Genomic DNA, 22,700 nt, shown 5'->3' with positions numbered 1-22,700 from the left:
ACCTGAGTTCAAATCTCAGTCTATTACGCTCTCTGTTATCTAAGGCAAGTTACTTAACATCTTATTACCTTGATTTTCTTAATTGAAAAATAAGAATAACACTAGTAACTCATAGATCCTCATATCATATCTAGTAGTTCTAATAGATATTTAGATAGATATTTGATATCTAATAGATATTTGAGGATTTACTGGCATAATGTTTATAGACTACTTCACATAGTGCCTAGCTTTTGATAAGAGTTCAAAAAATGTTAGCTATTTATGCTATTACTTCATTTTTTTTCCCCTGTCTTATAAGGTCCCACAAGTGTTTCTGTTTTTGACAATAGGTTCTTAACCTTTTACAGAAAATTGACTAAATAACTCAGTGATCTTCTTAAGTTTAATTGTATTTGTAAACATTGCTTGGAATTCTTTTGTCGTTGTTGAAATAGTGTGCTGTGGAAGGCACCCTGACTTGGCGCTTCTTTCCTTAACATAGAAAGTATCATTCAATATTTTTTCAGTTTCTTAGATAGAGGTTTTCTGAGTTTATTAGGGCTCTGCAAGGTATTTAGTTTAGTATTGGATTAGACAGTACATAACTGAATATTATTTCAAATATTGGATTACCTTAGAGTATTTCACAGACTTAGGCTGTTCTGATTTGGAAACATGAACAGGGCATGTATGTTTTCCTGATTTTATTGTTCAAATTTTTAAATCTGAGCAAGCAAACTGAGCAAATTAAAAATATCTGAACTTTATATCTTAGTATCTCCAAATGTTTAAAATGAGGGAGGATTAAGCAGTTATAAGCATTTGCACATTGGGAAATTCTGAATTCTAACTAGGAGTTTTAGCCATTTGATTTATATCTGGGCCATATGAAAATCTAAGTGGACTTGAAAATTATTAAATTGGTCCTTGGTTAGAACACATTCAAGCTAAATGGTCCATGTTATACTCCAGTAAATGGTCATGTACTTCAGCTCTTCCCCAGTTCTTTTACTCTGTTAAGAGCACAGCTGACAGATAATTCTATTCTTAGAGAATAATAAATCCAATAATAACATAAATAATTTAAGTTCAATAAAGCATCCTATAAGACTGACAGCAGGAATCTATCTCAATATATTCATAAACATCAAATCATCTGCCTTTGCTAAGCTCTTTTCTGAGGCATGCTTATATAACACCAAATCTTTTATTTATTTACAACAAACTCCAAACATTTTTTAAAAATTAAATAAGCAACTTTTTCTAAATATTGTTCCCATTTCATTAAGCATGTGTGTTATGCTTTAGAAATGATGTAGGATGCCTAATATATAATTTTAAAATACCTGATTATAGTCATGAGTGGCATAACAATGTTTCAGTCAACCACGAACCACATATACCATGGTGATCCCGTAAGATTATAATAAGCTGAAAACTCCTATCACCTAGTGACATCATAGCCATTGTAAAGTTGTAGCACAAGGCATTACTCACATGTTTGTGGTGGTGCTGGTGTAAATAAACCTACTGCGCTGCCAGTTGTACAAAAGTTTGGCACATACAGTTATGTACAGTACATAATACTTGATAATGATAATAAATGACTCTGTTACTGATTAATGCATTTACTATACTGTATTTTTATAATTATTTTAGGGTGAACTATGTCTACTTATAAAAAAAAAGAGTTTGCTGTAAAACTGTGGGCCACATTACACTGGCAGCAGGCTCGTACATCTTGTGTTTACCTTGTCTTTTGATTGCATCATTTTCGTTTGTGCTTGAATTAATCTCATGTTGTTTTGTTCATCATGGCCCCTAAACATACAAAATCCACTGTTTTGTAAGAGGTCACATCAAGCAATTGACCTGGAAACAAAATTACAAGTGATTAAGAACTATAAAGATAAAAAAATCAGTGATGGTTATTGTTGACCAGTCAGGCATGCCCCATCCCACTGTAGCTATAGTCTTGAAGAATAAGAACAAAATGACAGAAGTTGTCAAAGGATCAGCTTCTTTGGAAGCAACAAAACGAAAAAGAAATGAGAATGGCTAATATCAGATCCTCATCAGATCCTCATTAGAAACTTCTAATGACCTGGATTGAAGAACAGACACAGAAGTGTATCCCTCTCAGCACCATGATGATGACTGCCAAAGCAAAAAGTTGTTTGTGACATTGAAATGAAAGTCTTGATCCAACTACAATGTTGAATTTCCTGCTAGCTCTGGATGATTTAAATGATTCAAAAATTATTATTTATTACATAATGTGAAAGTGAGGGGTGAGTCTCTAGTTATGATGTGAAGGCAGCTGAAAAATTTTTACAAACTCTAGACACACTGATTGTGGAAGAAAAGTACTTGCCAGATCAAATATTCAATATGGATGAAACTTCCCTATCCTGGAAACAGATGTCTGAAAGAACTTTCATCCATAAGAAAGCCAACTAAATGCCAGGTTTCAAGGTTTATAAGGACAGGATAACAGTCTTGCTTGGGGACAATGTTGCAGACTACAAATTGAAACCTTTGTGATCTAGCACAGTGAGAACCCAGGGTCTTCAAACCTATTAATAAGCACACACTGCCAGTGTACTCCAGGAGCGATAAGAAGCTGTGGATGGCCCAGCTCTTTTTCCAAGATGCCCTCTTGAATTGCTATGCCAGCAAAATGAAGTGGTTTGTAGAATAGCATGCTTTTTAAGATTTTGCTTATTATTGATAATGCTCCTGTAATCTTCCTTTTATTGGTGATTTTTTTCACAATATCAAAGTAGTGTTTCTCCCTCTAAACACCACCTCTTTGATCCAACCAATGTATCAAGGAATTTTGGCAACTTTTAAGGTCTACTACTTGAGGAAGAACTTTGCCCAGTCTATTGCTGCAACTGAGGAAGATACTGATGCAATTCTGGAAAGATCATATCTATGACTGCATCAAAAACCTTGCGTAGGCTTGAGGTGATGTCACCATGGACTGTATAAATGGCATCTGGAAAAAGATACAAAGATACTCAAGCGATTCCTCCATGACTTCAAAGAATTTGCCAAAGATGAGGAAACTGCAAAGATCAACAAGGCTGCAACTGATTGAAATGGTAAATGATTTTAACCTGGATGTGGATGAGAATGACACTGAGGAGCTGGACATGGTTCCTGAGACATTGTCTAATAAGGAGTTGTTAGAACTGGAACAGGAATGCATGGCTGAAGAGGAAAGAGAAAAGGAAACCACAGGAGAAAAATCCTCCAAAAAATTCAGAGTGAAGTGTTTAACAGAAGCTTTTGCAGACTCCAACAAACTTCTTAAAAAGTTTGAAAACATATACCCTAACTCCAAAAGGTTTTCATTACTAGAGAGCATTGTTCATGGTGTATTATCTGTTACAAGCAAATCTAAGATGGAAAAAAAAAAAAAAGAAGCAAACCACTGGAAATATTTTTGAAAAGAGTGACACCTCTTCAGAAGAGCCTCAGGCAGGTCCTTCAAGATGTATTTCAGAAGGAGGTATTGTTATAGGAGATGACAGCTCCATGTGTGTTACTGCTCCTGAAGACCTACTGGGACAGACAAGATGTAGAGATGGAAGACAGTGATATTGATGATCCTGAACCTGTGTAGGGCGAGGTTAATGTGTGTGTTTGTGTCTTAGGTTTTAACAAAAAAGTTTAAAAGGTGAAAAATTTTTAAAAATTAAAAATAGAAAAAAGCTCATATAATAAGGATATAACGAGAGAAAATATTTTTATATAGTGCACAATGTGTTTGTGTTTTAAGCTAAGTGTCATCATCACAAAAGTCAAAAAGTTAAAACAATTAAAAACTTTCTAAAATAACATTTTATAGTAAGTAAAGTTAATTTATTATTGAAGAAAGAAAAATATTTTTAATAAATGCAGTGTAGCCTCAGTGTACAGTGTTTATATAAAGTAGTGTACAGTAATGGCCTCGGCCTTCACGTTCACTCACTGCTCACTCACTCACCCACCCAGAGCAACCTCCAATCCTGCAACCTCCATTCAGGGCAAGTGCCATATACATGCAGATATACCATTTCTTTAAAATCTTTTATACCATATTTCTACTGTACCTTTTCTATTTTCAGATATATTCAGATACACAAAGTCTAACCATTGTGTTACACTTGCCTACAGTATTCAGTACAGTAACATGCTGTACAGGTTTGTAGCCCAGGAGCAACAGGTAGCCTAGGTGTGTAGTAGGCTGTACCAGCTAGGGTTGTGTCAGCGCACTTTATAATGTTCACATAATGAAGAAATTGCCTAATGAAGCATTTCTCAGAACGTATCCCTGTTGTTAAGTGATGCATTATTGTATATACATTAGTAATTTAAATACCAAAATAATAGTATCAGGATATTTTGATATCTCCAAATTATTCTAATTTACTTTGACGAAGAGACGTGCATTAGAAAAATTTTCACCTTTTTTTATTCTTGTTCATTCATTCATTTAACAACTCTCTCTTGTATGGTTTTTCTCTTTAGTGCTAACAGGGTGGACAATAATGAATATACATAAGGCCTATTCTCGTGGTTCTTATACTCTAGTGTGGAGAAAGAAAATAAACAAATTAAAAACAGCTACATATATGCTATTTTATTCATTCATTTAAAATGGGCAAGCACTACTCTTGATGCTGGGAATTAGTAGTGAACAAAACAAAGTTCCCTGCCCTCTGGAATTTATGCTAAGGTGGCAGAAATTAAAAATTAAATAAACATATGTGCTAATTATTGAAGGAATCCAATGGCTGCTCATAATAGAAGGTAACTCCTAACAACCACAATTCCTTAGGAATGAAGAAATAGAGATGCCTTTAAGTAGAGCAAAAATCACATTGTTATTGTAATTCAGGTCCAGGCTGCAGAAACTCTTTAATTTTTTTACTCTCTTGTGAGTATAGGTTAACTTCTTCTAACTTGCCTTGAAATTTCTAATACAAAGCAGCAGATGGCACTATCACCTCATTCACTCTCGCCTGATTTTGCTAAATCTTTTTTTCTTTCTTTCGTTTTTAATTAATTAATTATTATTATTTTGTTTAAAGTAGAGTTGATATACAATCTTATATTGGTTATGTTAACTTCAGGTGTACAATATAGTGATTTGACACTTTTATACCTTACAAAGTGATCACCCCACTAATTCTCATAATCATCTGTTACTGTGTGAGACTTATCCCAATATTATTGACTATATTCCTCTTCCCCTTTACACCCGTCCTCCTACTTTCTTCCTTTGGTCTCTGTTTCTATGAGTTCTGTTTTTGTTTTGTTTGTTTCTTTAGATTTGTTTTTATATTCCACATATAAGTGAAACCATACAGTGTTTGTCTTTTTCTGCCTGACTTCTTTCACTCAGCATAATACCCTCTAGATATATACATGTTTTTGCAAATGGCAAGATTTCCTTCTTTTTTATTGATGTGTAATATTCTCTTGTGTATATATACCACATCTCCTTTATCCATTCATCTATCCATGGACACCTAGGTTGCTTCCATATCTTGGCTATTGTAAATAATGCCGCAATGAATATAGGTGTGTACAGACCTTTGCAAATTAGTGTTTTTGTGTTCTTTGGATAAATACCCAGAAGTGGAACTGCTGGGTCAGATGGTATAACTATTTTTAGCTTTTTTGAGGAACCTCCATACTGTTTTTCATAGAGGCTGTACCAGTTCGCAGGCCCACCAACAGTGCACAAGGGTTCCCTTTTCTCCACAGCCTTGCCAACACATTTGCTTTTTGACTTTTTGATAATAGCCATTCTGACTAGTGTGAGGTGGTATCTTGTTGTGGTTTTCATTTGCATTTTTCTGATGATTAGTGATGTTGAGCACCTTTTCATGTCTGTTGGCTATCTGTATGTCTTCTTTGGAGGAGGTAGCATGGTCCCTGATCTCAGACTATACTACAACACTATAATAATAAAAACAGTACTGGACTGGCACAAAAACGGACACATAGATCAATGGAATAGAAAGAGAGCCCAGAAATAAACCCTTGCTTATATGGTCACTAATCTATGACAGAAGAGGTAAAAATATACACTGGAGTAACAACAATCTCTTCAACAAGTCGTGTTGGGAAACTGGATAGATACAAGAACATGCAAAAAAATGAAAGTGGACCACTGTCTTATACCATATACAAAAATAAACTCAAAATGGGTCTAAAGACTTAAATGTAAGGCCTGAAGCCATAAAACTTCTAAAAAAAAACACACACACAGGAAATAAGCATCATTCTGAGTAATACTTTTTTGGATATGTCCCCTTGAGCAAGGTAAACAAATGCAAAAGCAAACAAATGAGACCAAGTCAAATTAAAAAGCTTCTGTGCAGTGAAAGACACCTCAACAAAACCAAACGGCAGCCCATTGGATGTGGGACTATATTCACAAATGATATATCCAATAAGGGGATTATATCCAAAATATATAAGAAACACATACAACTCAATAACAAAAAAAATAAACAATCCAATCAAAAAATGGGCAGAGGACATAAATCTTTTTGATTAATTCATACTGACTTAGTTCAGATCACACACCACCAGGAATCTAATATTTTCGTTTCCTGTACCCCTCCTATTCACCATCCAAGGATCCCAACAGAGATTTAAGACCCGTCATCATTTCACTGGTGAGGAAACAAGAAGAGAAAAATTAAACAACACAGCTAAAGTCACTCAGTCAATCAGTGATAGAATAAGGAGCAACAGGACAACATGATACATTTATTAGATATAACATGGACTTTGAATTTAGAAGTTCTGACAATAACTTGAAGATATTACCCCCCATGCAATCCAATTTCCTTATCTTGAGTTGTTTCCCATCTTAAAAAAAAATTAAAAGGAATGAATGAATGAATGAAATATACCAGGTGAATATCTTCCAAATATTTGATGGGTTCAATTTTTTTTTTTAAATGAAATTATGTATGAAATTCCCGCATATAAAACAAGCAAAATCAGAGATTCTCTGGTTGTATCAATACTGGGGCAATCTAAAGACTTTCTTGTTTGGTCTGTCGTGCTTCACCTTTGGCTATAATTTTTCTTCCTATAAAAGAAAATGCTGAGTTTAAGTTTAATGCACAAAAAAATAAATAAATAAAACATAGTCAACATATTCAACCAAAATATGGATGGCCCATGTAATAAAAAGCAAATGCAAAAGAGAAAGAAGAGTCACTGTGGTGGAAGAAAGAGAGACAATGGCACATATAACTTAAAACAAATATACAAACAAAAAAACAGCTCCCACTTAAAAATAATAACCACCATTCTTCATTTTCCCCTGTTCTTCTAAGGCAATTTAAAGATAAGTTGGTTGTGATTTGGGACTAGAACTTGGAATTACCTAGAGTTTATTTCTTAGTTCACAAGAAGCATAATTGTTTGTTTTCTTGTCTATTTCCCCCAGTAGATAGGACTATTGAGACACTGCCCAACACATTGGATACAGAATACCAACGGAAATAGAATGCTTGTCCTTTTGGAGTTCAAAAACCAAATCAGACAATAGAACTGGGTTATTTTATGTTATAATATATGAAGGTAGTTATACATGTATTGTACATATGGTATTACTTTTTAAGTACTTTCATTTATTTTTACACATTCATTTATATATCAACCCAACATATATTTATTGATAACCTACAATGAATCAGAAGTTAGTTTAGGTACATGGGATATATCAGTGACCAAGACAAGCGATATTCTTAACTCATGGAGCTTACAAACATGTGGATGGGAGACTAATCATAAACAGTTGAGATATACAAGTTCTGACAATTATGTTCGCAAACTCACCCTAGAAAAAGTTCTACATACCTCATTGCTGAATATCACTACGGTCACCTGCAAAATATTCCCCTTGGGAAACTATGCACCAATACCAGCGCCTAATCCACGCTTCAAAGCAATTTTGGAACTCTTTTTATGGAATGGCCATCAGAGCTGTCATCGTATTATCCTTGATGTCCTGAATGTCATCAAAATGTCTTCCTTTCAATATTTCTTTTACCTTCAGGTAAAGAAAGAAGTCATTGGGGGCCAGATCAGGTGAGTAGGGAGAGCGCTCCAATACAGTTATTTGTTTACTGGCTAAAAACTCCCTCACAGACAGTGCCGTGTGAGCTGGTGCATAGCTGTGATGCAAGAGCCATGAATTGTTGTCATTTTCATCTTTTTCACGCAGCTTTTTCAGCACTTCCAAATAGTAAACTTGGTTAACTGTTTGTCCAGTTGGTACAGATTAATAATGAATAATCCTTCTGATATCAAAAAGGTTAGCAACATCGTTTTGACTCTTGATTTGGACTGACGGAATTTTTGTGGTTGTGGAGAATTGGCTGACTTCCACTGCGCATTTTGACACTTTGCTTCAGGGTCATATTGATACACTAATATTTCATCACCAGTTATAACACAGCCCAACACATTGTCTTGCCTTTCCTAAAGGTCTTGGCAAACTTCGACTCTCCTTTGTTTTTGTTCATTGGTGAGCATCCTTCAGGATCATTTTGCACACGCATATCTCATGCCAAGATTTTCAGTTAAGATTTTTCTAGCTGTTTCTCTATCAATGTTTACTTGGTCTGCTGTGCTTTTCACAGTCTGCCGATGATTTTGATGCACAATTCAATGAATATTTGCAATGTTTTCATCAATTCTGCTCATTACTGTCCACCCTGGCCTCTCTTCATCAGTGACACGTTCTCTCCCCTCAGAAAAACATTTAATCCATTTGCACACTGCTTTTCTTCATGGCACTATCCCCATAAACTCAGACTAATATGTCCCTGATTTCACTTCCTTTCTTGCCAAGTTTAACAAGAAATTTAATGTTTGTCCGTTGCTCTAATTCAAGCGCAGACATTCTCATGATGGCACACAAAAACATGCAACAACAATAATGAAGGCGACTCAGCAAGACACCGCCACATGTCGGCACAAACACAGCTGTGAGACACTGATATAAGAAGGTTATGAAAATTTCTTCAAGGACCTGAGAGCCATCTCTTTGAATGCAAACAATCAGGGAGTTAGGGACATACCTCTTGCTCTCCCAGTTCCTGTGGGAGGATAAGAGGGTGTAACGTCAGTGGGAGCACCACCCAGTTTCAACACCACTGCCTCCTGTCATGAGGATAGTTTTTTTCTCTTCTGGATATGCATCAGTTAACAAATCCAGATGACGTCACATGAATTAATTCTCACCACCCCCCTTAAGGAGATTCAGTGCCTTTTCCTGAGCTCACCCAAGCCTTTAAAAAGTCTTCAGTCCTTTTTTTTTGGAGAAGTTGAGTTTAGTTCATGCTTGGTCCTCTTCTCTGTTGTAATAGCACTACTGAGGGACATCTGTCCTCATTGCTTCAATGTCAGATATCTCCTTCATTCTGTTCACTTTAGTCTTGTAAATGGGTCGGATACATCACTAGTTTCCAGCAAGGATAACTGTTTTCCATATCTCCTTAATTGGGGCATTACAATAGCAATTGGATGAGAGAGAGAGAAAAATCAAACATTTAACATAATATTTCAGTCCCAGAATTCTTCATAAGCAGTTACTAGCAATATAGGCGGACAGAATGGTGAAAGAGGCAGTTTCTGAAAAAAAAAAAGATCATGAATTGTGCAGAAACAGTAGATTTTGGTTTGATTCCTTCCTTCAATGTTTTTATTAGCTTCTTAAAAGTGAGCAAGGGACTAAAATTTCTGTGTCTTATCTTCGTCATTTAAAAGAAGGACAAATAATACCTACCACAAGGACTTGTTGGAAAATTAAGATTGAATGAAAAAAACATGTGCACAGGGTAGTACCTACCTCATGGTAATTGTTTAATAAATAATTACTACTTTTTATTATTAATCTCTAACAAATCCCAGAAAAGCTTTGTTTCCTCTCTGTGTCGTTACAGCAATGTCCCTCTTTATGGCATCCTTCATATATCCATCTGTGGATTTACTCTATGAAACAATGAGCTCCTTCACAGGTATCATTTTTTCTTGTATCCCCAGCTCCTGCCAATTGAAAAGACGGGCATTTGACAAATGTTTAGTGAATGACTGAATACATGAATAAATGAAGGAATGTGTAGTTATAGTGAAGTAATGGTAAACTTAAGGTACCAAAATTTTTTTTACATTTGTATAGGCCAAGTCAATTAATGATGTCAAATTCAGTTGTAAAAATAATGAAAACAGCATAAGATGTCAATCTTTTCATATTTCTTTTATTTGGTCTGAAACAAAGCCCAACCTGTTATGAGACCTTATAATTTCCTTAAGAGTCATCAGTCTCAGAAACAGGATCTAAAGGTACAAATGGGAACTTAACACAGCATCGTCTCCATTTCCTGCTTTTGGATAACTGGTAGGACTACTTAAGCTCAAGTTGTTAAAGCTCAGTAAAGGCCTATCCCACGTGATTTGACTCATAGATCCTCTTTTGTTCACAAGGAGTTGTCTTGGAAGAGAGGAAAGAGCTCTCAAATGCTCTGTCAATTCAGGAACGCAATAGAACAATGGAATATCACCCTGACTTAGAAAATTTGGATGAAGATGGATATACTAAATTAGACTTCAGCTCTCGAAATGTCCCCAGGAGACCTGTGTTCTCAGAGAAAGGTATTTTTTCTTTATGCCTTCAACATTTTCATTCTCATCAACTAAAAACTTAAGTGGAGAAAACTTGAGAGGCTTGTGATTTGTGGGGATTTTATTACTACATTTTAAAAGTTTTTCAGAAGTCACTGAAGATAATTTGAATGTGCACTAAGACATTTTTCATGGCAACCATTCAGTGGCTAATTAATAGTGTTTAAATTAATTATGATGATGACAGAAAATACAATGTGTCTGTTCCATAGAAATAGAAACTTCTGTAGTGAGGAGTTGGTAATACGTATGACGAATTGCAAAGATGAAAGAATTTCAATAGGAGTGGCTTATTGCTTGTTTGATAGAAAGGTCTAAATTGTAGAATGGAAGTTCAGGAAACTTAAAGAAGTATATTAACAATATCAGGATACTGGAGATGAGAAAGAGAAGAATGAAAAGAAGAAAGATAGGTGAGGGAAAAAAACAAACTTGTGATTTTGTGGTAAAGGCCAAAGGGAAGTCAGAAGTCATAGGATTTATAATCCCAAATTTGATATGTGTACTGTGGTAAGAGCTTGATTTGGATTTTTTTAAACAAAAAGCAATTCTTCATATACCAGTGAATAAAAATATATGTTATAGATGAAAAGAATTTATTAGCAGGACATGAGTCTTAAACAAAACGTAAAAATGATATATGGAGAATAGTGTTAAAAGATTTCTCTCCTCATAAAATGAGCCATTTAGTCTCCTTTATGATTCTCCTATTTGACAACTCTGAAATGTTGTTACTGCTTATTCTCAGTCAAAGGCAAAACTATGTTCTTGGTGGTGATGTTAACATAAATTAGACCCCTGTTATCAAGAGAGATTATTCATAGGTTTTGACATCAGTTTGCTCTCTTCTGCTTTCTGGTAGTTCACATTGCACAATTATTTTTCTCTCACCACTTACGCAATACTTTTCTTGGGTAACCTTTTGGGGGAGAGTGGAAAAATTGGATAATGCAAAAGGTAGGGAGGCGTGCATGTGTTTATGCATAGGTGTGGACAAACCTGTAATGTGCTAGTCATCTCTGAACTGGGTGCTTTTACATGTGTTATCTCATTTAATTCCCACAATAATCCTTTGAAGTATTATTACCCCAATATTGTACAAAGAGAAATGGAAAAACAGAAGAAGTAATTTGCCCAAGATCATGCAACAAATAAGTAAAAAGGGAAGATTACCCTTAGTCATCAGTGTTATTTCCCCTGTATTTCTGCTGTATCTTCCAAGAATGAGTGGGATTTCATGAATCCTGGTGGTGTGAGTTGTAGAGCCATCAATGTGGAACTGAAATCAGGAGTGCATAGTTATCAACTCACTGAAATCAGGAGTGCATAGTTATCAACTCACTCAAATTACATTTCCAGAACCTGAAGACGAATGCTGAAGTTGGGGGAAAATTCAGACTAATTCTGGATAACTGGAGTATCTGGTTATCAGTGATTAATGGTTCACTTCAGAATTTGCCAGATTTTAATGAATTATAGAATTTAAGTACTCCACAATCCATTGTCTTATTTCTTCATTCAATTTCTGCTCTGTCTGGTCTTCAGGATATTGTGGGATATCTCACTGGCGTTCCATTGCTGTGATTTTGGGAATCCTATGCTTGATAATACTGGTGATAGCTGTGGTCCTGGGTGCCACGGGTGAGTATTGCTGGGGAAGATTAACAAGAAACATTTAATAAGCATTTATAATATAGTAGACAATTTTTTAAAAGCTTGGCATGCATAATCTAATTTAATCTGTATATTAACCCTATTGAATTGGTGTTATTAATTTCCAGTTTATTAATAAGGGAAGTGAGAGCCTGGGAATTTATTTTACTTTTCCAGGATCATAAACTAGTTAGTGGTAAGACCACAATTAGAAATTTAGGACATCTGTCTGAAAAATTCAGACTTTTAAGTACATTGCTCTATTACCATCCTTGAATGGCTGATTTCAAAGCTGTAGAATTCCCAGGATAAATTAATGGAAGAAAACTAGTAAAGGTTAAGATGGAAGTATATTTTGGTGCTAGCTTCCTAATAAAACAAATGCCCTAAAGAGACTATAAGCTATTTTTATGAATCTCATGATTTAAGGAAACTATTTTAAACCTCATCTTTAATCTAAACTCCTTTGGATTATACCAGTTACTTACCTGAGGCACTTACTAAATACTAAGTACATATTTTGTGATTAATGAATGACTTTCCTTAGATTTTATATCTCAAGCATTCTATTGTCAATAAAGTATTATTGTGCTCTCAGGGAGTCTTTATTAGATTCCTTAATTATTCAAATGTTTATTGGGTACAGTCTATGTTATAAGTACTGGACAGGTTTTCAAGGAGCTCTCATTTTTAAAACACAGAGAAAGGTAGAAAATTTACTATAATTTCAAATCTATCATGGCTCCAATTAACTCTATTCTATCTGTCACTTGCTTTCTCCTTAATACTTATTCTCCTTCTCAACCTGCTTCATTTTTCTCTTTTTTACTATACCGTCCATGTGGAAGTTATTTTTTTCTATCTATTTAATCTATCTATCATCTGTCTATCTATCTATCTATCTATCTATCTATCTATCTATCTATCTATCTATCTACCTACCATCTATATATATATATATATATATATCTGTCATGCGGGGTATCACGTGGGGTCTCAGCTCCCGCTCAGGTGCTACCTGAGCCAGCACCTTTCCACATGAGGCCGAGAGCCTGGAAACTGCACCCCTGGCTTTGTCCCCACACTGTCCATCTATCTATCATCTCTCTGTCTTTACCCCTCCATCAGCAGTGTATTACCTATTAATCATTAATCAAGAATGCATCTCTTTATATTACAACAAAAATATGGGTTTGGGGATTTTAATTTTCAAACATAGTAAAATGATTTTTTGTTGTTGTTGTCATTATTGTTGTTGGTGGCATGTGAAGGTATGTGGAGATCCAATTCAGGAAGCAACTCATTGAAGAATGACAATTTTCCGTCAAGGAATAAAGAGAACCACAGTCAATCCACACAATCATCTTTAGAACAGAGTGTGGCTCCTACCAAGGCTCTCAAAACCACAGGCAAGGGCAGAGTTAAATGATTAATGGAATTCTGGATTCAGAAGAGTTAATTATTGGTGTTCCAGCCTAGAGCGGGGGTGGGGGGTGGGTGAAGAGAGCACTTTTACATGATTGTGCATTCAAGGAAAGCACACATCAGTATTATCTCACTCTAATATGCCCCTGTCATATATACAATAAAGTGATATCATAGATACCCTCATGTACTTGGCCGGACAGTTCTAAGTTGTATTTTTTTTTTTTTTCAAATCAGTAACTATTCTTGGCTGTGTGTTTAGGCATACAGGAGATTGTATAACTTGAAATGTATTCTCTGCCCTTAAGTTACTGATATTTTAAGGTGATACAGTAAGAATAAGAAATAGCATATCAGAAAGGAAGAGAGGGAGAGAAAAAGGAAAGGACAAATGTTGATAAGGATTAAGAGGTTAAATTAAACACATGCAAAAGAAATAGACCTAATAGATGTCTTCCTAAAAACTCTGGTTAAATTTGTTTTCTTTAATCATATAATTTTATTTATTTCATTACAATTTTATATACACTTACCTTTATTTCTAATGGCATCATGATTGACTATGATGATATTTTGACTTCAGTTTTCCATCTCTGGACCCATACATCTTCATTATATGTATCAAATAATTAATACAAATCAGAGATACTCTATAATGTAAATAATTACTCTTATACTTTTTTCATTTGGAAAATTGCATTCTAAAATGGATCTTACACCTGTAAAATAAATTAACATGAAATTACTGTATACCTTAATGATTGATTTTGAGTTGATTTATTTTAAGACTTATCAAGAAAGGGAGTTCTGGGCTGAATTCAAGGGAATGGAAGACAAGTCAAGAAGGAAAGGAAGGTCGACTGTGTATAACACTTTTATAGTTACTCAATTTTAAATGAATGGGGATATTTTAATGTGGTTTCTTTTGTAAAATCATATCTCTATAGTTTTAATTGAAAATGAAATATATTAATGGCAATTTGTTGATTATTTATTGTATCCTATGGATGTATGGTGCTTGCACTGACAGAGTGAAGTGGTATAATATGAATCTCATCATATTTATCTTTTATTTCCAGGAGTTCTTTCCAGCTCTTGTCCCCCTAACTGGGTTATACATGAGAACAGCTGTTACCTATTTAGCACACCACTGGATACCTGGGAGGAAAGTAAAACACAATGCTCTCAACAAGGCTCTAGTCTACTGAAGATAGATAGCTCAAATGAATTGGTGAGTGCAGATTTCAGTTATGATTATCTGTGGTCTATATTGAGCAGAAAAATAGAGTTAGATTCCAGGTAATTATAATTTTCCCTAAAAGAAAGTCACTTTTAATATCTCCTTAATTATATTGTAATAATAGCATGCATTAAGCAGGCTAAAGTATATTTTATATGCTTTTCTTTTTAATTAATTAATTAATTAAAAATAAACACATTTCATTTTAAAACAAACCTTTTCAAACACACTGCAAATCTGTATGACTAATAATAATCAGGCCACTACTCATTTTTGTGGGTTTGGATTTCAATTCTTAAATTTGGTGGAGTAAAATAGAAAATTGTCCTACTTGTCATCATAATTATTAAGAAAAATAACAGCAATGCTAATACACATTTATAAATCATTTACTCCTTGCAGGATACTTGGAATGGTAAACAGATTTAAAAAGTAAACTTATTATTGCATTGCATATATAATTTGTAAGAAAAAATAAACACCTCAACAGCTGTTAAAAGTTAAATATTTGGTATTGCCAATAAATGTGATAGGAATTTAGAGAGAGAGAGAGAGAGAGAGAGAGAGAGAGGGAGAGAGAGAGAGATTGATCTGTGGACATAAAGTTTTACAGAAAAAGTGGGACTTACAATGCATTATGAATGAAGTATAGAACTCAGATGGGCTATGAGTAGAGGGTAATAATCAGGAAAGAGCAACACTGTAAATCTAAACAATCTATAACTTCTACATTTACTTCCACTACTCTCAATTTTTTTGTTTCTGTCCTGTCATACCCAACAGTTGTAGTTCAGATGAAAATTAATGGAAATAGATGTATGGCAAAGAAAAAGAAAAGGACCCAAAGCCTATCTGGCTCTTAGACCTTCCTGTAATTGCCTCTATATGGTGCTATATTTGTCAACAATTCAAATGTCATCATTACACCCCAGATTAGTTATTCATAAAACATGCAGTCAGACAAATTTATTTTTAAGTTGTCATCTAACTCTGAGGAGCATTTCTTGATAATGATCATATAAATTTATATTTTCAATTTGAGCGAAAGATAGTGACCAATCATCTTTGAAAATTGCCTAAGGAACCTGTTGTCCTTGGATTTTGTCAGGGAGGTTAAATGGAGTACAATTTTGACATTATGAATCTATTCTTTGTGGAAAATTAAGCAAATGACTCTGAAGAAATGAAATCTGCCTTTTGAGACAGTGGCATTCAAGAACTGGCACTTCTCTCTAGGCTGATGCCAGTGTGTACTCATGCATCCTTCACCAAGGTGATTCAATCTGTTGTCTCTTTCTCAATGTAAGTCTCTCTTTGTCGTTGTCTCTCTATCTCTATTATGTCTGTGTATCTCTATCTCTATCTCTCCTTGACATGTATTTGTGTTTGTTTCCCTACAGACATTTATAAAAAATCAAAGCTCTTTCAAAAGTGCTGATTCATTTTGGATAGGGCTCTCTCGCCAGCAGAGTAAAGGACCATGGCTCTGGGAGGACGGCTCAATGTTCTCTTCTAACTTGTAAGTATCTCAGAAAGGTGAGAGCACGTCAAGCAGTTAAGAATTCGATTTGTGACCATATATAAGAAAGACAGAAGGAATGATGAATAGTGTTGGGGAGAAAGAAAAAGTGAGCCAGGAGAAAAAGAGGGTAGTGGAGGACTTCATAGTAAAAAAAGAACTGAGTGTCCATCTAGCGCTATCAATACAAGTGTTCCCTCAGCTTTCTCACCAGGAGGGCATCTAGCACCTGTTTGAAGTTGTCCAGTACAGTGCAGTCACAGTTGGTCAGTGTAAATCTGTGATTAAGAGAATGGGCTTTGGAGTCAGGTCTCAGCTTGAGTCCATGATTGGCTCACTCATGTGTGAAATTGGATAAGTTGCTTAACCTATCCGAGCCTCTTTCCTCATCTAAAAATAAAACTAAAAATAGTATCTACCTCTCAGGATTTTGAGATGAAGGAAATAAAAGCAAAACCACTTAGCATAGTGTCTTGCACATAGTAAATGTGTAATACAAGCTATTATCATTAACTTTAAAAGCAACTGTATTTCACATTTTATAAAGTTCCTTTAAACATATTTCATGCTTGCATGATTACAAATTCTTCCTCATTGTGTATGTACTAGTCAAACTTCTCCAGAGAAGGCGATCTGTGTAGATCGCCTATTGGTTCTGTTTTTCTGAAGAACCCTAAAAATACACACACAATAAGGAAGAATTTTTGTATGGATATTTATTATGAGGAATTGGCTCTCAGGATTATGGAGACTGAGAAGTCCCACAATCTACCCTCTGTAAACTGGAGACCCAGGAAAGCCTGTCCTGTAATTCAGGCTAAGTATGAAGGAACAAGAACCAGGGGAGCAGATGGTGTAAAACCCAGTAACAGGGCAAGGAAAGATGACATGAGCTGAGATATCTCAGCTCACAAAGTGAAACAGGAAAAATGGAATGGATTCTTCCTTCCTCCGCCTTTTTGTTCTATTTTGGCACTCAACAGATTAGATGATGCCCACTCACATTGGAGATGGCAATCTGCTCTACTGAGTTTACTGATTCAAATACTAATTTCATCCAGAAACAACCTCACAGACACTCAGAAATAATGTTTAATGTGGGTATGACCAGTCAAGTTGACAGATAAATTTAACCATCACAAAGTGACGAATCGAAGTCTTCCTCACTGCAATTGTCATTCATTTTTCTTTTCATATCTGCAGAATATGAAATTATATTCCCCTTTTAAGTTTCTATTATTGGTGTGTGTGTGTGTGTGTGTGTGTGTGTGTGCCTGTCTCTTTTTTCTTTTTCCCGATCAATTTCAGTGGGTGTGTTTTCTAATTTAATTAATCTTTTCAAAGAAAGTTTTGGGTTTGTTAATTCTCTTTCCCTTTATCTGTGTTTTCTAAAAATTTTTAATTACTTTCAGTTCTCATCTTTATTACTTCTTTTCAACCAATTTCTTTGTGTTGAATTTGCTATTCTTTCTCCAACATTTTTTTGTCCTTGACTCCCGTAATTCACCCTTTCTTTTTCTCAAATATGTACATTTAAGGCTATAATTTTAATGTATTTTCATTGTCATTCAGTTCAAAATACTTTCTATTTTGCATCAAGAGTTGTTCTTTGACCTATAAGTTACTTCAAAACATATTTCTTAATTTATAAATATCTATATTTATAGTTATACTTTGGTTTTAAATTTCAGCTTAATTTCATTGTGGTCAGAGAAGGTACTCAGTGTGATTGAAGTTTCTTATTTTCACCTGCTTCTTCTTCCCATATGGAGAGAATTATATTAAAATCTTCCACTGTGGCTCTACTTACAATTCTGCAAATATTTTAATGGAAGTGTTAAAGCCACATTATTAGATGCATATAGACTTAGACTTATTATAATATCTTACAGGTATGTGGTCTACTCAGTGTACTTTTTCTTTCTGCTTTTTGAATTGATTTAATACTTTTTATTATTCCACCTTTTCTTATATTAATGTAGATTTACTCTTTTACTAATATTTTACTAGTTACTCTAGAGATTACAACAACTATTCTTCACTCATACATGTCTAATATTAATTGGCCTTTTTATGTTCTTCCTGGGTAATATAAAAATATTAGAATATTCCTTTACTCTGTGTACGCCCTCCTCAATTTACATGCTATTATTTCTGCATAACTTAATGCTGACACGTATTTTTTCCACATTTAATATCTCTAAAATTGGCAAACTGCTGGCCTTTTATAATCACTGTAGGCCTGAACTGAAGTTGAGCTCTGTCAAGGAGGATTAGCAATTGTTTCTGCCAAAGAGAGACACCACAAACCTGAGACTACTTAAATTAAACATTCCACTTGAATGTTTGTTTGGTGTTTTTTCCCTCCAATACACTGGTATTATGGATTCAGACGGATAGAAGAACTGTATTAGTACAAGTTTGTGGTTCAACTTTTCAGGGGACATAATTTTTGCCTTCTATCTTCCACCTGGTGGCAAGATTGAGACATGCACTTTTCATTGTTATTCTTTTCTATTCAGTAGTTTAATTTTTCATTTATTCCATCCCCAAAATAGTCCTTTGTTTTCTAACTTCTGTCAGGTTTTCATTTACATTTCTATCTTTGATAAATTTATTTTGCTGTATTAGATTAAATAACTAGTACATCAACAATTGATGTCATCTTGGATTCAATAAAAATATAACCCTAGAAAACAGTAGACGTATAGATTTATGCAGTCAGTTCGTCTAGATTTTCTCAAGTTTCTATAGTTTTCTTTGTGTCTTATTCCTTTCTGTCTCTCCTACCTTCCACTTTGAGTTATTTTCCTTAAACTTGGAGAATACTCTTTAGTATTTCTTTTAGAGTTGAAATTTTAGAGTTGAATTCTGGTTGTCTAAAGTTGTTTTATTCCAACTTTTCTAAAAAATATTTTCTTTGAGTATAAATTAAATATTTTTAATTTTTCCTCTCAGCCATTCAAAGATATTATTATAATGTGTTCTGTTCTTTTATTACTGTTTTTGAAAAGTAAGCTGTTTGAAGGTAATACATTTTTAAATATGATGTCTCTTTTCAGCTTTGGAAAAATCTCAGCCATTCTTGCTTAAAATGTTGCTTTCTCCCTGTCTTCCTTTCTTCTGGGATCCCAGTTATGTGTATTATAAACCCATTCACAATATTTTATATGACTTGTTTCTTTTTCACTTATTTTTATACTTTTATCGTTCACAATTAATCCACTTATTTACTTCTCATATATCTTCGAGTTCACTATTTTCTCATCTGTTGCTATTCTGTTGTTAAAAGTATTCATTAAAGCTTTAAATGTTGTTCAATTAATTTTTCAGTTCTTAATTTCAACTTAGTTCTTTCTAAATTTACCCCGTCACTATTTATAATTCCTAGTAGCTTACTTCCAACATTCTCAATATTGTCTTTTAACTCCTAGAATACACTGAGTATAATTGTTTTAACATTTGTCTTTGATAATTCCAATGTCTTATACTCATGTGTCTGTTTCTACTACATTTTCTCCTATTTTTCATTTATGTTGATTTTTTTATATGCCTTATTATTTGTGATGTGTGCTTAACATTATATCTTAAATGTTTGTAGAATTAATTTGAAGCTTACAGAGTAGCTTTTCATTTGCTTCTGGCAGGCACCATTTGGTGTGACTAAGACAAATTGCTGAATATGGTGACATTTTAATTTTTACACCACTTAATATTTTACTACCAATAACACAAACACAGTAAATTCATTAACGATCTTGGCAAAATACATATCCACTTTTCTATAGCACTTGTCTTGAGCTTTGTTTTGCTATTTTAAACATATGATTAATAGGTTCTTTCTAAAATCACAACAGTGGGCCCTAATTAACATTTTGATATGTTACTATGCCTTGGTTTCCTGGGTGGCAGTAACTTAATCTAGCTCTGTTCATATCCAAAAAAAACTATTGGATGTGAAGGCAAATTTTTAGAGAACACTTGTCAGAAGACTCCCTGAGGCCTGGATCAAAGTTGTTTCATGTCCTTAGCCTAGTGGTTTCTACAAAAGAATTCTTTCAATCCTCCAAGCTCAGAGCCAAGAAGAGATAGATACACAAGATGAAGAATATCAGACTATAGCTTTTACACTGAGTCTTGGTGATGTCCTGTGAGCTTGAGTAATTAACACTGCTCCTTTAGGAGACTGACGAGCAAATAGAACAGAGCTGTGCTTCCACTTACCCATGGTAATTATTATAATTGTCTGTCATTTTATTCTATAATAATATAATTCTGCCTTAAGAATGCATTAAAATATATAGGGTTATCTGCCTTGCATTTAATATATATATACATATACATATATATATGCATATATATATATTGCAGTTTTATATATATATATATATGGTTCTTCATTTAGTTCTAGATCCCTTTCAGTAATAAATCTTGCTCTACTCACTAAATACACCCAATAATAATTTCACTAAACTGTTGTTTTATTTAATAAATACACTTCTAAGTAAGAGGTTGAGCAATAAGAAGAGAACTGTCTATAGAATATTAATTGGTGTTTTTTTTTGTAAGAAGCTTTATTTAATTTTATGCAACTAGCAGTATTTCTTTAAAAAAATTTTATGCCTTAAATTTCTTTTTAAAAGTTTTATGCCTTAATAATGTGATGGCTATTCTGTTACCATTTGAGAACTAGTACAATCTAAATTCAAGTTTCCTTTTCCAATAATATACACACTTTAGAAACTCTTTTCACTAATATCATCATCAATTTATTTTAGCACTGTGTAGACATTGGACAATATTCATAATGTTTGTTCTAATTACCTCACTATATTTTATTTTAACAGGTTTCAAATCAGAAGCACAGCTACCCAGGAAATCTCACCTCACAATTGTGTATGGATTCACGATTCAATAATTTATGACCAACTATGTAGTGTGTACTCATTCAGTATTTGTGAGAAGAAGCTGTTGAAATAACAATGGGGGTATTCGTGCGGAGAAGCAGAGAGAAGTGTATGAGATGGCAGAAATATGAGAGGGCAGAAATATGAGAGGGCAGTATATGAGAGGGCAGAAAACAAAACAGAAAAGAAAAATATCTGAGGTCAAAATAAATGCTGAAAATATCAAGAAAGCTTAGCCAATTTTAATCTTCGCTGAGAAACAAGATGGAAAAACTGATTTCTGTACATAACGCTAATGGTAGGCCAGTATCATGTTCTAATTAACAGACCAGAAATGGAGCCAGGGCAGCTGAACTTGAATTTTTATTCTACTATTGACTTGGTATTTATCTAGGATTAGCCACAACTCCTTGGTATTTCAAGGAGATTTTAATTTCTTGTTCTACCAGAGTTGCTTTTTGTCCTTAAAAATTGCCACTGGAGTACACCTGGTATGTTTCCGTGATATTTTCTTCTACATATAGGAATGCATCAGACACAGGTGGAAGGCACAATATATTTCTAAATAGCTAAAGAAATTAAAAACACTTCATTACAATCAGAGCTATTTTATTATTTTGTTCATCAATATTGTCATGATTGTGAGCAAAAGCATCATGAAACAACAGCAAACCCATCTTTTTCTTAACAATGAAATAGCCCAGAGAACATGTTTGCTACATCTCTGAGTAAAAGGAACTTGTATAATGTGAAATTGTAGGGAAACTGCTATTATAAGAAAGTTTTCTCCTTTTTAAATACCATCAATCAAAAAAAGATCTGGTAATGAATATTTAAAAAGTAACAAATCTTGTTCTATTGACAGAACTATTAATGTTTTGGAATGCAAAGTGTGTTTAAAACTGAATAATGTTTTGCAGTTTTCAGCAATTCCTCAGTAATTGATGTTAAAAAAAAAAGGTATTGAAACATAACTATGTTTCCTCATATGACGATTTGTCTCTTTTTGTTTTCTTTAAACTTTCCCACCAGTGCTATTTTTATTTCCAGGGGGGATTTCCATATTATTGGAGAGGCATTTACTGACTTCCTATGTTTATTAATATGTGAACAGAAATTGTATCAAGTTCACTGGCTTTTTTCTCTAAAATGGTTAATTTTATATAATGCAAATTTCATTTTAATAAAAAAATGTTAAACAATCTTTGGCCTCCAAGTTATATGCTTTGTGTAATAAACACTATCACAATTTGCTCTCTCTACAAAA

General features: G+C 34.0%; 1 protein-coding gene across 4 annotated transcripts; it reads left to right on the top strand.

The window, feature by feature from the left end:
* The first annotated feature begins 10,462 nt into the window (after nt 1-10,462).
* Nucleotides 10,463-21,882, top strand: CLEC7A (C-type lectin domain containing 7A). Of its 4 annotated transcripts, XM_033116180.1 has the most exons (6): nt 10,463-10,659; nt 12,235-12,330; nt 13,614-13,751; nt 14,847-14,998; nt 16,408-16,526; nt 21,374-21,882. In XM_033116180.1, exons 1-6 carry the CDS (start codon nt 10,557-10,559, stop codon nt 21,504-21,506), a joined length of 741 nt encoding a protein of 246 aa, XP_032972071.1. In that variant the 5' UTR covers nt 10,463-10,556; the 3' UTR covers nt 21,507-21,882. The 4 variants fall into 4 exon arrangements, with proteins under 4 accessions (XP_032972071.1, XP_032972072.1, XP_032972073.1 ...); XM_033116181.1 differs by lacking the exon at nt 13,614-13,751; XM_033116182.1 differs by lacking the exon at nt 16,408-16,526.
* Nucleotides 21,883-22,700: the final 818 nt, after the last annotated feature.

The sequence above is a fragment of the Rhinolophus ferrumequinum genome, chromosome 10, assembly GCF_004115265.2.
Source record: "Rhinolophus ferrumequinum isolate MPI-CBG mRhiFer1 chromosome 10, mRhiFer1_v1.p, whole genome shotgun sequence".
NCBI classification, from domain to species: Eukaryota; Metazoa; Chordata; class Mammalia; order Chiroptera; family Rhinolophidae; genus Rhinolophus; species Rhinolophus ferrumequinum.
Note: the sequence above shows the minus strand (reverse complement) of the source record. Positions and strands in the feature narration are given on the sequence as shown.

Coding starts and splice junctions, on each gene's coding strand:
- CLEC7A (XM_033116180.1), top strand. CDS start 10,557: ATGGAATATCACCCTGACTTAGAAAATTTGGATGAAGATGGATATACT. Junction 12,331..13,613: donor TGTGGTCCTGGGTGCCACGG/GTGAGTATTGCT, acceptor TGGCATGTGAAG/GTATGTGGAGATCCAATTCA. Junction 14,999..16,407: donor TAGATAGCTCAAATGAATTG/GTGAGTGCAGAT, acceptor GTTTCCCTACAG/ACATTTATAAAAAATCAAAG.